Raw genomic sequence first — 16706 nt, 5'->3', positions numbered from 1 at the left:
TCAAATACATGTTTTTGAAATATTTAACCATTTAAATTATATACTAATATGTGGGGATTTATCAATATGAAAAAACCACATTAAACTCCTTGAAATTATTCGTTTAATAGAATACTAAAGTCGAAAGTTCCTTTTTGTGATTTTCCAACAATGAATCAGTATTTACCATATATGATTTCCCGTTTCTCTTTTTTTTTTTGTGTAATTAAAGACCAGCCTGGCGAAAAGGAAGCTATAACCCATAATCCCCAATGCAAACAAAGGCTGGCTGCTGCAGCACTCCAGAAATGTTCCAACGGTAGACAGTTTCTGCTGACATTGGAAAAATACAACAAGAAGAGCACAAAAAAAATGCAGTAATAACATACAGACTCTGGGGAGATGGGGCGAAATGTACGAGTTTGAAAGCCGTAAAATGCAATGCGTCACAGAGCTGAAGATTGAACTGCAAGTTACACAGATATAGAGATACAGATGCGGAATGAGATACAGATGCAGATGCAGATATACAGACGAGCTCTCAAGTGCAGCTGGTAACAAATTTGCAACAAAACCCAGGCAGTGGGCGGTGTAGGGGAACTACTGCTTCGCAAAAAGTTCGCGCTTTGATAAACAAATACAAATGGTGGAAGGTAAAGTCCGTAACCCGTCGCAGAAACCGACAATCCACTAACATGTGACCCCTCCATCCACATCCCCCCTGCACCCTTCCCATTCCCTCTTTTTTTTTACTACTTAACGCCGCCCTGGCCCCCCTTTTTGTGACAACACTCCTCCCTCGTTTGCATTAAGCGTATGCAAAACCATCAACGTCATGGCCCAATCCTTATCTCTTTGCCCTCCCCGGACCTCCCTACCACTCTCTGGAAGAAGTGCAGGGAGAGAAACGGGTGGGTGCCTGCAGCATATGTATCAGGAGCAAAGTAGACACTGAGAAAAAATTAGTTTTATAAAGTTGTATATGCAAGGCCTTATTGTACACACAAATAAAGTTCACCTACTATTTCATATGAAGAATAAAGTCTGTTTTCTGTTTCCAAATCCCTATTGAGTTTTAAGATCCCAAGTATATTCTACATGATTTTCTCTCTGTGTGCTGACTGGCTTACTGGTAACTGGTAACTGCGAATGGTTACTGGCAACTGGTTACTGACACAGTTGCTTGGTTTACTGGGCACGCAGCGAACGACAAATGTAACTGTCACTTTATGCGCAGCCATTCATGTGTGGAAGTGGAAGGGGAGAGGAGATTCCCCCACCCCTCTTCCCTACAGAAACTGAATGAGAGTGCGGTTGGGATGCAAATTGTATCCGGATGTCACAACTTCTTGGGTTCACATACACTCACATCGGGAAGACGTTTTTATTGCGTTATTCATATTTCATTTGCACCGGACCAAGGAGCTGAGCTGAAGGAGCCGAAGAACCTGAAGGGAGCCCAAGTCCTTGGGTATGGTTGGCGGAGGGGGAGGGGAGGTGAGGTATAAGTGCAGCGGTTAGTGGCTAATAAATTCCCAAGCACACATACTCCAGCATATCTTCTAGGTTTCCCTGAGTAGCCACAAATCGGACCAATAATGTTTAACATACAATTGCACAATTTATGGCAGACTATTATCATTTCTGAGTGGTGAATAAGAAGGTTATGACAGATATTATATGTGTATTTTAAATACGAGTTATTCGAGACAACAAGACCTTCAATAGTTACTTAAGGTTATAGTAAAATAGTAAAAGCTTTGCATCAAGCAAAAGAAATTCAAAAATTGCAGCATAATCATGTTAAAAAGTATCTTCAAGTCTTCATGAGAGAACTATATCTATATCGAGGATATATCTTAAATTCGTTTTCAATAATATCAGACTTAACTTTCTTCCTAGAAAATAACCCCCAAGTGATTTGTTCCATTAGCTTACGCCGATCAGTTGAACTCGTTCCCTGACCAATGACCCCCAAAGCAGCAGGCGGCAAGCGGTAATCTCTCCCACCAGCCACAGACCAAACCTCAGACCATTCCCAATGTCCATTGCCCACCCACTTAACAGCCACCCTCCAGGCATCACTGCAACCTCAGATCCTGGCTGGCCCACTAGCATTGACACGGACACCTTGATGCGGTGTTGCTATGGTGTGATGATGGTGGGTGGAGTGCAAGGGATGGATGGATGGAAGGACTTCTGGTGCAGGACCTCCGGGCGTTTTGGGTTTTCGGTGTGAGAGCTGAGAAGTGTGAGTGGCGTGCTTATGAGTTCATGAAATGCTCTTTGAATATGCATGAGGCCCTAAGGAGCGTTGAGTGCTGCTCCTCCGGCATTCTTTGCCAGCTCCTCTGCATCGCTTCTGTGCCAGGATTTGGCCTGCTTTGGCCTGGCGGTGATTTTGGCCCGCGAATGTAGGCAACACTTTTTTGCACTCTTCGTCAGTGGCACTGACAGAAATAAGTGGGACTTAAATGGGATCTAACACAAAGCTAGACTTTATTGTAAAGCCTTCAAACTCATTTAAATAAAAAAAGGAACAAAAGGAACTATTTCAGTTGAATTAATATTTAAAAACATAAATCATAAACTATTTCTCTTGGTGCATGCTTAGTTTCACTCTCGTCGCCCGTCCAGCAAACGAAATGAGTTGAAATTAAATTAAAGTGGTAAACTTGGCCTGGGGAAATTATGGGGAAATATCTAAGCGAACTGTTAGTTTGGGGCAACCGTTGTGCTGGCAAATTCACTTTGCACTCGCAAGTTTCTCACTCAATGTGGAATAAACTTGAAATGAGCTACAAATCCTTATGACCTTATCGGACTATATAGAGTAATCTGGGGCTAAACTTTTGGACAACTTTACCACGCGTCTTCAGACCGTTTGAATTCACTCACTTCCATTCGTCTGGTATTTTTCATAACAGATGCGAGTGTGCAGCCGCAGTGAAGCCATCAAATTATGCAAAGGTTAATGCAACAAAAGGCAGCTACGACAGGTGGAGATGCAGTTGCCTCCGGTTGGTTTTGTTGAGGTATTGGAGCCACCACCAGCGATTCCCGTGAGGATTACTCGAATATATATTCACACATATGCACAACAGATATGAAAAATGCATGACCTGCCGGCGGTACATGGGCGGAATAGTTGGAAAAGTCAGAGAAAAGTGCAGTGCATCTCATAAGTGTAATTCACCGAAGGGCTAATCAGAACATCACAATGAACTTTACGTGGCATTCCTCGTTTTAATATAAGATACTGATTCAACAATCGCAAGTGTTAATGTTTTTAATATTTGCATGTGAATTTATAGCATTGCAACGCACTGTACAGAACATTCTATTCCAGGATTGTCTTCCGCAGAGCTTTCTCAAATGTCGCTTGAAACCAAATTGCATAAAATCAGCCTAAGAACAGGCAGCATGAAATTTTTATTCTCCTTTGTAGGCGGGCATTACGAGTGTATATGTGACTGAAGGAATTGCGAATAGCGAAAAAAAGTAAGTAAATAAATAACCAAGAAGGAAACTCAAACTTGGAGATAAATGCAATTTTCAGCTGCAGCAGGAAGGACAACGGCAGCCAAAAAAATACAAAAAAAAAGAATATGAAGGAGTACAAATGATGGAGAGAGGAAAAAAAGAATAAAGCTCTGCCATTTCCGCCAAAGTCAGTTGTGCTCCTTCTTATTCGCCTCGTTTTGCAGGTTTCCTATTTTTCCTTCATTTTTTGTGTGTATATGTGTGTGTGTGTTTGTGTGTGTGTTACTGTGTTTGTTGCGGTTTGTTGTCATACTTCCTTGCCTTGCATTTGCGAACATTCTTTTGTCGCAGCTTAACAATTTTCAAGTGTCCACCGCCTCATCCTGGCAATTTTTCACCACCCCCTGGCTCATTTGGCAAACTGGCCAACATTAATGTGCAAAGGGAGGGGGGGGAAGGGGTCTCAGCGCGGTTGGTAAATGGAGGAAACACACAGCAACTGCAACTGAAAAAGCGACAACAACTTCATTTATCAAAACACTAGCTGTCGTCCATTCCCCTCAACAACAGCCACCCACAATTCCACTGGCCGTTCGAGTCAAAGAGCCAACTAACCTAATTCTTGGCCAAATGGCATTTTGGCAGGGCCACGCCCAATTCTTAGCCGGTCGGTAAGGGCCACACACACACACACACATAAGTAGCAGATAACTATTAGCACGGAAAAGAGGGCTGACGAAAATTTCTGGTGATCATATCATGAAGTGTTTATATTGGATGTGTATAGAATATATGTCCCATAAACATGAACATCATATCAAATTAAGACTCTTTATGATACTTTCTCCAATATGTTAATCATAGGAATTTCCACAACTTTGATTTTCGTTCGAAATCGTTTCATTTTTTTTATTGTCATAATCGAAAGCGATTCACGTAAATCGATTACAACCCATGCATGTCAGTCCCAATTAACTTTGTGTGTGGAAACAAACAATTGTGGGCGAAAATCGGTCGGTAATCAGTCTCTGTTGGATACCAAATACCGATCCCTAATCCAATCTCAAATGGCACAAAGCCCATCAGCTATGTTATGCCCATCAACTTTCGTGCGGACCAAATGGGGTTAAGGCCTGCGACATCAATCACGGGCATTATCTATTAAATGAGCATTTCCCCCCAACATATATCCACCTACGGAAAAATCTCCAATCAAAAATTTGTCAACACATTCGGTGTGCGACCATTTCACCCATCCCACTGCTTCCCCTTCGCCAAATCCCCGATCTGCATTCTCATTTGTGTAATTACATTTGGGCGCATTTCGCAAAACAACAATTAGCGCCGCATTCGCGGACGCGACTCGTTTACAGAATGCCATCAAAAACTTTCATGTAGCCCTGGCAAGAGGCAACATCATCAATCATGCATTTGAAAAGTTTATTAAGGCCCACACACACACACACACTCACCCACACGGCCAGGAGAAGTTGATGGGCGATGGGGTTCCCAAGGGGTTTCGTGGGCTACGAAGTCTGGTGGCAAAGGGCAAGTGTACTTAAGAGCTAAAAACTTTTCAATGGGATTTTGCGCTTGCAAAGGAGCAGTAGCAGCAGGAGCAGGAACAGAAGGACCAAAACCAGGGCATCACGACACCAGCAACCAAAGTCCAAACTTGCACTAGAGATGTGCACTCGCCGATGGGCAATGCTCGATCGATAATCGCTTGTCAAACTTTTTCTCTTCAGCGATTTTCAACTGGCCATCAAACTGTTCAATTAGAAAGTCCCGATTTATTCCCTCATTGCTTCATTTTTGCAGAGTAGTGCAATACCACATTACCTCTAACTTTTTTTTTATATGAGACGCAAAACTAAAAGAGCGACTGTTTTATGCAGCTAACAAGCCAATTTCGAAAAAAAAGAAACAAATTTGCATTTTCAACTTTGAATGCAGATTTGTTAAGAATTAGAAAAGGAGCTAAACGCGGTATTGTATTCCATATTTGGACCATTATTGGCTTAGTTATGGCCAAAAAAAACGATTTTTTAGCGCCGGAAATCATGCGCTTATTTGCGGTTGTTTAGCTCTAGCTCGGCCAAATCAAGACGTACAGCCAAAAGAATGACTGTTTTGTGCTGCTAACGACCAATACTAACCACCCCTATCACTCGTTTTTCGATTTTGGGAAAATCAATTTTGGCCCAAATTTCGCATTTTTGATAAGGGGTACCATCATCAAAATTTTCAAAAATGGTCCAAAAATGAAGTTTACCAGATTTGAATGCAAACCAATTGGGAATCATGGCAATCAAGTAACGAGCCCTACGAGGTATTACATTCCTCATTTGGACCGTTTTTGGCTGTGCTATGGCTAAGAAACTGATTTTTTTTCGCCCAAAATCGAGTATACGTCTTCTGACAGAAGAGCACGGTTTTTTTTTTCAGTTTCTTAGCTCTAACTTTGTCAAAACAAGCCGCATAGCTAAAACAATGACTGTTTTTGGCAGCTAACTACCGAAACTAAAACACCCTATACTTGCTTTTATCATTATTGCTCTGATTTTTCTGTGCGAGCTCTGATTTAAAGGCTAACAAATCAAAAAACCTATTATCAACAGAAATGTGCAATATTATTTTCGGACTTTTAGCTCTAGCTCGGCCAAATCAAGACGTACAGCCAAAAGAACGACTGTTTTGTGCTGCTAACGACCAATACTAACCACCCCTATCACTCGTTTTTCGATTTTGGGAAGATCAATTTTGGCCCAAATTTCGAATTTTTGATAAGGGGTACCATCATCAAAATTTTCAAAAAATGGCCAGAAATGAAGTTTTCCAGATTTGAATGCAAACCAATTGGGAATCATGGCAATCAAGAAACGAGCCCTACGAGGTATTACATTCCTCATTTGGGCCATTTTTGGCTGTGCTATGGCCAAAGAACTAATTTTTTTGTGCCCAAAATCAAGTATACGTTCTTTGATAGCAGAAAACCCGGTTTGTTGCCGTTTCATAGCTGTAACTTTGCCAAAAGAAGAAGCACGGCTAAAACAAAGATTGTTTCATGCAGCTAACAACCGAAACTTTAAACCCCTGTACTAGCTTTTTGCGTTATTGCTCTGATTTGTAGCTGCGAGTGCCGATTTTATGACTAAAAACGCAATTGCAATACTATGTTCGGCTTTTTAGCTCTAGCTAGGTCAAAACAAGACGCACAGCCAAAAGAACGACTGTTTTGTACTGCCAACGACCAACACTAACCACCCCTATCACTCGATTTTCGATTTTGGGAAAATTAATTTTGGCCCAAATTTCGCATTTTTGATCAAAATTTTCAAAAAATGGCCAGAAATGAAGTTTTCCAGATTTGAATGCTAATCAATTGGGAATCATGGCAATCAAGTTACGAGCCCTTCGAGGTATTACATTCCTCATTTGGGCCATTTTTGGCTGTGCTATGGCCAAAGAACTAATTTTTTTGTGCTAAAAATCACGTATACGTCGGTTGACAGAAAAGAGCCCGGCTTTGTTGCCGTTTCTTAGCTCTAACTTTGTCAAAACCAACAGCACAGCTAAAACAATGACTGTTTTATGCAGCTTACAACCGAAACTTTAAACCCCTATACTAGCTTTTTGCGTTATTGCTCTGATTTGTAGCTGCGAGTGCCGATTTAATGACTAAAAACGCAGGAAACCCATTTTTACAGAAATTTGCAATACTATGTTCGGCTTTTTAGCTCTAGCTAGGTCAAAACAAGACGCACAGCCAAAAGAACGACTGTTTTGGGCTGCTAACGACCAACACTAACCACCCCTATCACTCGATTTTCGATTTTGGGAAAATTAATTTTGGCCCAAATTTCGCATTTTTGATAAGGGGTACCATCATCAAAATTTTCAAAAATTGGCCAAAAATGAAGTTTCCCAGATTTGAATGCAAACCAACTGGGAATCATGGCAATAAAGTTACGAGCCCTACGAGGTATTACATTCCTCATTTGGGCCATTTTTGGCTGTGCTATGGCCAAAGAACTAATTTTTTTTGTGCCCAAAATCAAGTATACGTTCTTTGACAGCAGAAAACCCGGTTTTGTTGCCGTTTTTTAGCTGTAACTTTGCCAAAAGAAGAAGCACGGCTAAAACAAAGATTGTTTCATGCAGCTAACAACCGAAACTTTAAACCCCTATACTAGCTTTTTGCGTTATTGCTCTGATTTGTAGCTGCGAGTGCCGATTTAATGACTAAAAACGCAGGAAACCCATTTTAACAGAAATTTGCAATACTATGTTCGGCTTTTTAGCTCTAGCTCGGTCAAAACAAGACGCAGAGCCAAAAGAACGACTGTTTTGTGCTGCTAACGACCAATACTAACCACCCCTATCACTCGTTTTTCGATTTTGGGAAAATCAATTTTGGCCGAAATTTCGCATTTTTGATAAGGGGTACCATCATCAAAATTTTCAAAAATGGGCCAAAAATGAAGTTTCCCAGATTTGAATGCAAACCAATTGGGAATCATGGCAATCAAGTTACGAGCCCTTCGAGGTATTACATTCCTCATTTGGGCCATTTTTGGCTGTGCTATGGCCAAAGAACTAATTTTTTTGTGCTAAATAATTGATTGGGCCATATAATTGATTTTTGCGTTATTGCTCTGATTTGTTGCTGCGAAGGCTGATTTTATAGCTAAAAAACTTGGAAACCGATTTTTAACAGAAATTTGCAATACTACGTTCGGCTTTTTAGCTCTAGCTAGGTCAAAACAAGACGCACAGCCAAAAGAACGACTGTTTTGTGCTGCTAACGACCAATACTAACCACCCCTATCACTCGATTTTCGATTTTGAAAAAATTAATTTTGGCCCAAATTTCGCATTTTTGATAAGGGGTACCATCATCAAAATTTTCAAAAAATGGCCAGAAATGAAGTTTTCCAGATTTGAATGCAAACCAATTGGGAATCATGGCAATCAAGTTACGAGCCCTACGAGGTATTACATTCCTCATTTGGGCCATTTTTGGCTGTGCTATGGCCAAAGAACTAATTTTTTTTGTGCCCAAAATCAAGTATACGTTCTTTGATAGCAGAAAACCCGGTTTGTTGCCGTTTCATAGCTGTAACTTTGCCAAAAGAAGAAGCACGGCTAAAACAAAGATTGTTTCATGCAGCTAACAACCGAAACTTTAAACCCCTGTACTAGCTTTTTGCGTTATTGCTCTGATTTGTAGCTGCGAGTGCCGATTTTATGACTAAAAACGCAATTGCAATACTATGTTCGGCTTTTTAGCTCTAGCTAGGTCAAAACAAGACGCACAGCCAAAAGAACGACTGTTTTGTACTGCCAACGACCAACACTAACCACCCCTATCACTCGATTTTCGATTTTGGGAAAATTAATTTTGGCCCAAATTTCGCATTTTTGATCAAAATTTTCAAAAAATGGCCAGAAATGAAGTTTTCCAGATTTGAATGCTAATCAATTGGGAATCATGGCAATCAAGTTACGAGCCCTACGAGGTATTACATTCCTCATTTGGACCGATTTTGGCTGTGCTATGGCCAAAAAACTGATTAAAAAATCTTAAAAAATTACAAATTTTCTTTGGGCTTCATATAACAATGAAGATTTTCCAGCAAATGAAATGTTATTGAATATCTTATATATTATACTACTAAGTCGTTGCTGCACCTATATTAGCTAGCACATTATCGATGCTCGAGAACTTAAAGTTTGGATGGGGGAAAAGAGAAAGTCGACCAATACCGCTTAGCATGAATTAATCATGAACTGAGCCCATAATCTCTGGCAATTTTCCTGAGCCTTTTACCTTCGTCCCACCCAGTGTTCCACGAAATTTCCGGCACCAGCACAGCGCCTATGTAAATTTTGACCGTGAAAGTGTGATCGCATTTCAATGAGACAAGTAGGCTAGGAAATTTCTCTGGCAAAATGCAAATACCCAGTCTCTTTGGCAGTTGGAAAAGTTGCGTTTTTTCATCTCTCTTCTTTTTCATTTGCTGGCGATTTTCACTTTCGCTTGATTTACATCCCGAAGATGCAGTCGGCAGTAATTTTGCCAGCACTTTCACTCTAGAGCAACCCCGGCCCGCTAATCTCTTCCGATTTTCTTGCAAATATAAGTACGGGGAGTGTTCATCAATTTTCAATAACAATAGGAGGAGCCAATGGGAAATGCACAAGGAGGATATCGGGCTCCAGACAATGGCAGCACGTGGCGAATTTACGATGCAAAATCTGCACAGTAAAAAAAAGTAGAAAGGAAAAAAAGAAAACTAAAGAACAGAAAGAAAGAAAGGAGGAAAAATGGGGAAAAGTCCCGAGTCTGCTGGCTTCAAGCAATTTCAATAAATTGCAAATGATATAAAGAAGCGGGGATATGGCAAGGGGCTGCGGGTAATGCAATACTTTCAGTCAATAACCAGAGCGATAAACAATGGATAAACGAGCGAAGAATGGAGTTTGATAACTGTCGACTGATAAGCTATCGATGCTATTTGCCTTACTGATGCAGTTTTCCCTTCAATCGTTTTATTTGAAAAAAATTGTACTGGGATATCTAACAGGGTTTGTCTTTCTTAGTTATGGATTAAAAGGAATTTGGATATTTAAAACTAAAAAGTCTTTAAAGTATTTGATTTATATTTTATACCTTTGATTTGCCTTTACTCTTAACACCTGATTAATGACTGAAAGTAATTTATAATTTACGGTAAGGCTCTTACAGTACCAATAAGTATAATTACGCAAATCTGGCCTGAAAAGATTTATATCCTTAAAATTCTAGGATATGCTGGGCTGGAGAATCGGGTGGGGCAGGTGCTGCCCGAAGTGCGTTGGATGCCATTTGCGACACGGAATTATCGCTGTTTGAGCAACTCTCTACATACAAACAAACACGCACATATCAACGAACACATATATCGTCTGCTCCTTTACTCCTTCGGAACTGCACGGTCGCCCATTGTGGCAAGCACCCAAACACATTGACCAACCGATGGATGCCGCAGGCTTCCGAGCGTCTGTCTCTCCCCAGACTCCACTTTAAATTGTGCACAGAACAAAATTGCTAGTATCCTCTATTAAATTAAACTGCATTCTATTCTGCAACTACCTCATATTTATATTAAACACAGTTCTCCCTTAAAGATAATAGGAAAACTTGTAGTATATAGATACTTATATTTCCTTGATCAAAGATCTTTCTCAGTGTATGTGGTGCATGTGTCTGTGCCACTTTTTGTGTGTGTTAAGTCGCGCGTAGACGACGAGGACGACATTGCCATGGTGCGGTCATGAATCATGCCAAAAAATTGCAGTCACCGTCAAGGATGGTGACCCAAATTCCCGCTCTCCATCCACCCGTCACCCACTAACCACCCTCGTGCCATCTCCTGGCAGACCCTTGGGTTCTCCAATTCTTGGATTCTCGGATTCCGAGCCCGAGTTTGTGGCACGTCGATTGTGGCGGCTAGATACTGGGATACTGTGGAATGGTGGTCGCTCCACTTGAGGCAACCCAGCAACCCAGACGTCGAACGAAGGACAAACGATGGACGCGGTGGCCATGGAGACGACGGCAGACCAAACGCTCCTGTTTCCTCAACTGCCACTTCTCCCGATGCTTCTGCTGCTGCTGCTGCTGCTGCTGCTGCAGTGAATTTGCCGCACTGCCTCAGCAAAAAGTGGGCGTTCTCTAGCTCTCTCACTTACTGGTGCACTGATAAAAAAAGTAAACTGTTTCTCAGACAAAAAATAAAACAAAGCAACTAACATTAGAAAATTATCTAACTACTTAAAAGCCATATCCTATGACCATTGTAAAACCTCATGAAATCTAAAAACTCGATCTTTAAATATCACTTTCTTCTCTCAGTGTATAGTGACTCGAGTAGGGCGCCAACACGCCCCATTTTTGCAAGTGCCATCGTCGTTGTAGTTGTCGTTGTAGTTGTCGTCATCGTTCCCATCGTCAACGTTGTCGGTGGCACTTCACTTTTCTATATTAGCGCCACGTAAGTGCAGCCGCAGGGGCGTGGCAATTGCATTAACGAAGGACGCGACAGGGGGCAAGGGGATAAAGGGCGTTGGAGGACATTAGTATCGCAGTAGATAAAGTGGTTGGAAGTGAAAAATTATACGAAGCGATAGTGTTAACAGACGGACAATGGCGGAATTTCAATACTCTCTTTTTTTTTTTTTTGGCAAAATTATAAAATATATTCAGAAATCATAAGAATAAGTTTTTGAATTAAAAAGAAAGGAAAAATTTAAACTTTATGACGAATAACTTTCGTTCTTTTAAATATTTCAAAGTTATAGCAAAGATAGCACATTATCCAGATATGTATACTTCGCAATCAATATCTTGAAGAATTGAAATGGCAATTTTTGTACATTTATTTTTCCCATTGATTTAACCCATTTCTTTGCAATTGCAGACATCTAGTACATAAAGTCTTCATGGTCGCAAATAAACTCAAAGTGCAATTTATTGTACATCATTTGCGAAATTCTTTATAAAAACATTCAATGAATTTCTCAACCTAATGGAGTATACCGTTGGAGGGCAGAACACAAACACACAAATACACAGACATTTTGTGTGTAATATATGCCGCAAAAGTTATAGTTTGACCTATGACCCGCCGTTTCAAATAAGTAGTCTTGGAATAAAGTAGTAGACTGACGGGGCAGTGGATGCTGTGGAAATGGGCTTGATGTCGTCTGTCGTTTGATGCTAAAAGAGGGCGTTAGATGCACTGCCGTGGCCAAGGTCCTATTGCACTGAGAGAAATGTATCTAAAAAAGTACAAATAAAACTATCACGACCTAAAAATCGTATCACGGCAATTTATACTATGTAAGCAACTGAATATCGCAATTGTTTGATTTAGTAGACAGATATTTTTCAGTGTACAAAGTACAGCTGTGTGCATGCGTGTGTGCCTGTTTGTGAGTGAGTGTATGTGTTTGGCCCGTTTAATGGCCACAAAGCGGAAACTGGAGCGTGGCTGCTTCTTCGTCTTCGGCTGATGCAGCTGCATTAGCAGCCATTTGCAGCAGCCATTGATGCCAGTGCATATGTGTTGGTTAGTCTTCCCTTTCCCTCTCTCACTTGCTCTATGTGTCTTTGACTCTATCCCTCTCCTTTTTGGGCGTGCTTTACTGGCATTTATATTTATGTTTGCCCGATGCCTTGGCCCCCCGAAAAATGATGACATGAAAAATTGTGTTGCCCGCTTTTGGGCGCTGCTTTCTGATTCGGTTTCGCTTTGGGTTTTTCTTTCTTTAGCGGTTCCATGGTCTTCCCGGGGATCAACCCATACCGGAAAAAAAGAGAAACTCCTCGGATACGGCCCTAAGGCCAGTCAGCGCAGACAGCCAGGAAGCTTTTCGAGCGCAATTTATGGCTTTTTAAATCGAAAGAAATTCAATGCTTGTTTAAGAAGAATGAACGAGAAGGAGTGAGGAGTCAGCGCCCCAAAACAAATTTCCAGATTTATGTTTACCATCGTGCAGTACTTATTTTGTATTTTTGCCTTTATTTCATCTATTCATGTTTCTGTCAAGGATGGATGCTTTCTGAACATGCCAAGTAGCCTTAATTGTCTTGCTTAAATTTAGACTATTTTCAAATTCTATAAAAATCAAGCCATTAAATGCTTATTATTGTATCCTTTTAAACTAACACAAAAAAGTTTAGCAAACAAATCAGATTTAAATCGAATTAAAAGCCTTTAATTTGGCTAAACGTTTGCAATGACAAACTGTATTTAAATGCTTCTATTTTGAATAAGAACGTATGAATGGTGATTAATGCGTGTTCAATTTATTTTATTTAACAAATAGTTGTCGCCTATCACATACATATGTTTCTGTCAAGCATTTCGCACTGGTGCTTGAAAATACAACCAAATTGCTGTGTTAAAAAAAGGGAAAAAAGGAAGACGAGAGAAAAGTAAAAACCCAAACGATTTCTTTGTAAGCCTTCGATTTCGATTTTAGCCAAGGAGTGAAAGTGAATACAGTGAATACAGTTGTGGGTGGACCATTAAATGCTGGCTGGCCTTGGTGACGCGCCGCGACGCGATGCGCATAAAAAATGGAAAATCAAATCGGGAAAAACACGCACAAAAGGCGTTGCCCAGTGGGTGGGATAAAAAAGTTAAAAAAAAAAATGGATATATATATATATATCCATCGTAGAATATGGGAGATAAACTGAGCCTGCCAGTTCGCAGCAATCAATGCGTTGGTGGCCAAGAAGTGGGGGCTGCTGCTTTGATTGTGGGCGTGGCTGCCTTGTGCCAGTTTCGGCTATGCAGCCAAACACACACATGTACATATATACAGATACCCAGACACAGATACAGATAGGGATATACACATAGAGAGAGATACGGGGCCACATATACAGATACAAAGCAGCGGCCTCATTTTGCGGACGCCAAATAGAACTAAAACTAAAACTGAAACTGAAACAGAAACTGACTCTGAAACTGAGACCAAGCAACCCGAAGCGCCAGTGCTAAAAACGAAGGGGCAGCCGTACCATTGTCCTTCGGCCTTCTTCGGCTGCATTAGCCAACTCATCCCGTTACGTTCTCGCCACTTTCCATTTCAAGCCAACTAAATGTCTACGCTGCCCCTCCCCTCTTAACTTTCCACAATGGCAACTTTCGGAAAATCACAATTCGACCTTCGACAAAAAAAAATAGTGAAAAATGCTTAAATCCAAGATATTTGACTGTTTGAATGTGTCACAATTTGATGGTTTTTAAAGGTAAGAAAAAAAAGTTCCATTATTAACTGTCTATTTTTTCAAAAATATGTATAGAATGCACTTCTGATTTTACAATAAATAGGGAATATATATTTGCAACAACGATCTGAAGCGGGTGCATTAATCCCAATTCCCAAACGTTTATATCAAGTGATTTTTATTTGTGTTTCATTTGTTATTCCTACTCGTAGTACTATCCTTTTACTGTAGTGTGTGTGTATATGTGAGTGTGTTTGTTTTGTATTCTTTCTGCGGCAATTGCCAAAATCCAAATTAAGCTTTGGCAATAAAGCCTGGCACAGACAATAACAGCTAACCTCAGTCCTGGAAAGCCCCTGCAGGAATCCTCATCATCTCAGCATTCTATGGACATGGCTGGCCCTCTTCCTCTGATACACACAGAGAAACATAGGGGTTGGAATAGGAAATATTAATTGTACTTGTTAAGTACATAAAGTACATGTACTTCTAAATAATCAATAAGAAATATTGTGCTAAGAAAAGATTGATTTACTGAGAGAATCTAATGGTTTGATAGAGAATTTCTGCCTTTTGTCTTTTCGGATTTGATCGAGAAAAGCAAACCAAGAGATGATCTTAGGTCAGCGAATATGTTTTGAAAAACTATGATTAAATAATCATAATGGATAACATAGATTAGCGCCTTGTTTGTTTTATGCATTCAGTTTTTGTATCGAATCCAATTTTGTAAGTGCGCTATAATCCTGTCCTCCCAGTTCCGCCCCCATAACTAACTCAAAGCACTCGAGCGCCTCAATGGACACACGGATACGCAGAATCGAGGAGGGGCAATGTGCAGGAGGAGGTGGAGGAGGAGAATGGGATTTCGAGGGGACCAAAAGCCGGCGGAACTTGGAGAATGTTTTGAGTGTTGAGAGGATGTCGGGCGAATGTCATGCGATTGTTTTGTGTTGTGTTGCGAGTCCTTGCCGTCGACGGGCTTTGTTTGAATGGCACTCGAATCGAGGGGATTCGTTTGGAGGCGGGGAAAAGGATTTGGATGCGGGGCTTATGGGGTTTGGAGGGGGGGGTTTCGGTTTGGAATGGGCGCCGGGCAATATGAGTGGGTAGTAGGCCAAACAAGATTGGGTCGAGGCTAATAAATACGAGCCACTTACTTGATATAAATGAAAGCACAAGAATCATATCTATGGTCACTTGAAACCACTTCATCTCATTTCCCTCTGCACGCTTTTTTTTGTTGCCTGTGCTGCGGTGCTGGATCTTCCCAATCGCATATATATATATATTCAGGAAATATATATATATATATATATAATATTCTGGTATGGCGGCCACAATCTGACTATCAAATTTGATATTTTTGTTTTTTAGGGCGCAGGCGCAGCTGTTGCGGCAAATGTGAACTTTCTCTTCACGTGTTGTTCATGTGGATTTGGCTTATTGTTGTTGTGCGTTTCATGCATCTCAGTTGCAGTTTTAATTCGCAGTGTCCTCGAATTGGCAGCATTTATTTACATCGATTATTATTCTGAGTGTTGCGTCTATGCTCCTCCTCGATTTCATAGTAAATATAACATATTGCTCTATATAATATATATCTATGTATATATATATATGTTAATGTATGTTCATTTTTTGGTTTACTAGGTATATAAATATATTTGTAAATATATTTGTTTCTTGGCAGTTTTCGATTAAAATTCTTCAAATGTGTGTTTCATTTCGGTTTCTTGTGGCCTCCTCCCAGTTCTTTCGCCTTTGTTTTGCTCTTTGTTGTCCTCGTTGTCCTTTCTTTGCTTTACATTTTTTCATTCCTGCGATTCCTCCATCTCCATTTCGTCCTTTATTCTGCGAAGAGTAGAGATAGCGCGAAGGGATATAGTTAGGGAGAGATCCTGCAAGAAACGACACATTTAATTAGTGTTTTTATTCGAAATTTTCTTTTCATTTTGTTGTTAGGTAAAAGAGTGTATGTGTATGGGTAAGAGGAAATTGTCTTAAAGTTCAAATATTTTTGAACTTAAACTTAAACAACTTTCAGGAAAGGTAAAAATCTTAAACACTGTTTTTTAATCTTCTCCCCTTCAATTTAATAAGTAAATCTAAGTAACATAAAACAGTCTTAGCCAAACCAAGGCTTTATCTTCAAAGAAGAATACAATTTTGAACCCCATATAAATGTTTCCCTCAAGGACAAGCTTCCTTACTTTTTTGTTTATGCAAATTAATTTTAATTATAATTCTCGTCCTCACCGCTGACCCGAAATTGGATTGTTTTAAAATGTATATATATATATATATACTCGAATATAAATGTATAAATTAGAATGAAGAATTTTTTTGTTTCTGTCTTGGTCCGCAAACATTTTGTGAATTTTAATTCATAATTTTGCGTAATTCTTTTAGGCCAGATCTAAAGGTATCCCAGGGCTTTCTCGCCCAAAGTTTT

At 40.2% G+C, this 16706-nt stretch overlaps 1 protein-coding gene across 5 annotated transcripts in view; it reads right to left on the bottom strand.

The window, feature by feature from the left end:
- Positions 1-16706, bottom strand: part of LOC108103981 (acetylcholine receptor subunit alpha-like) — a 136963-nt gene that overhangs the window by 53981 nt on the left and 66276 nt on the right. For all 5 annotated transcript variants that reach the window (XM_041818423.1, XM_041818426.1, XM_041818425.1 and 2 more), the window contains one exon: positions 15412-16152. In XM_041818423.1, coding sequence (XP_041674357.1) covers positions 15412-15466 — 55 coding nt within the window. In that variant the 5' untranslated portion in view covers positions 15467-16152. The remainder of the gene's footprint in view (positions 1-15411; positions 16153-16706) is intronic.

This window comes from Drosophila eugracilis, unplaced genomic scaffold (genome assembly GCF_018153835.1).
Source record: "Drosophila eugracilis isolate 14026-0451.02 unplaced genomic scaffold, ASM1815383v1 contig_2163, whole genome shotgun sequence".
In the NCBI taxonomy this organism is placed as follows: Eukaryota; Metazoa; Arthropoda; class Insecta; order Diptera; family Drosophilidae; genus Drosophila; species Drosophila eugracilis.
This window is presented reverse-complemented; position numbering and strand designations above follow the sequence as displayed.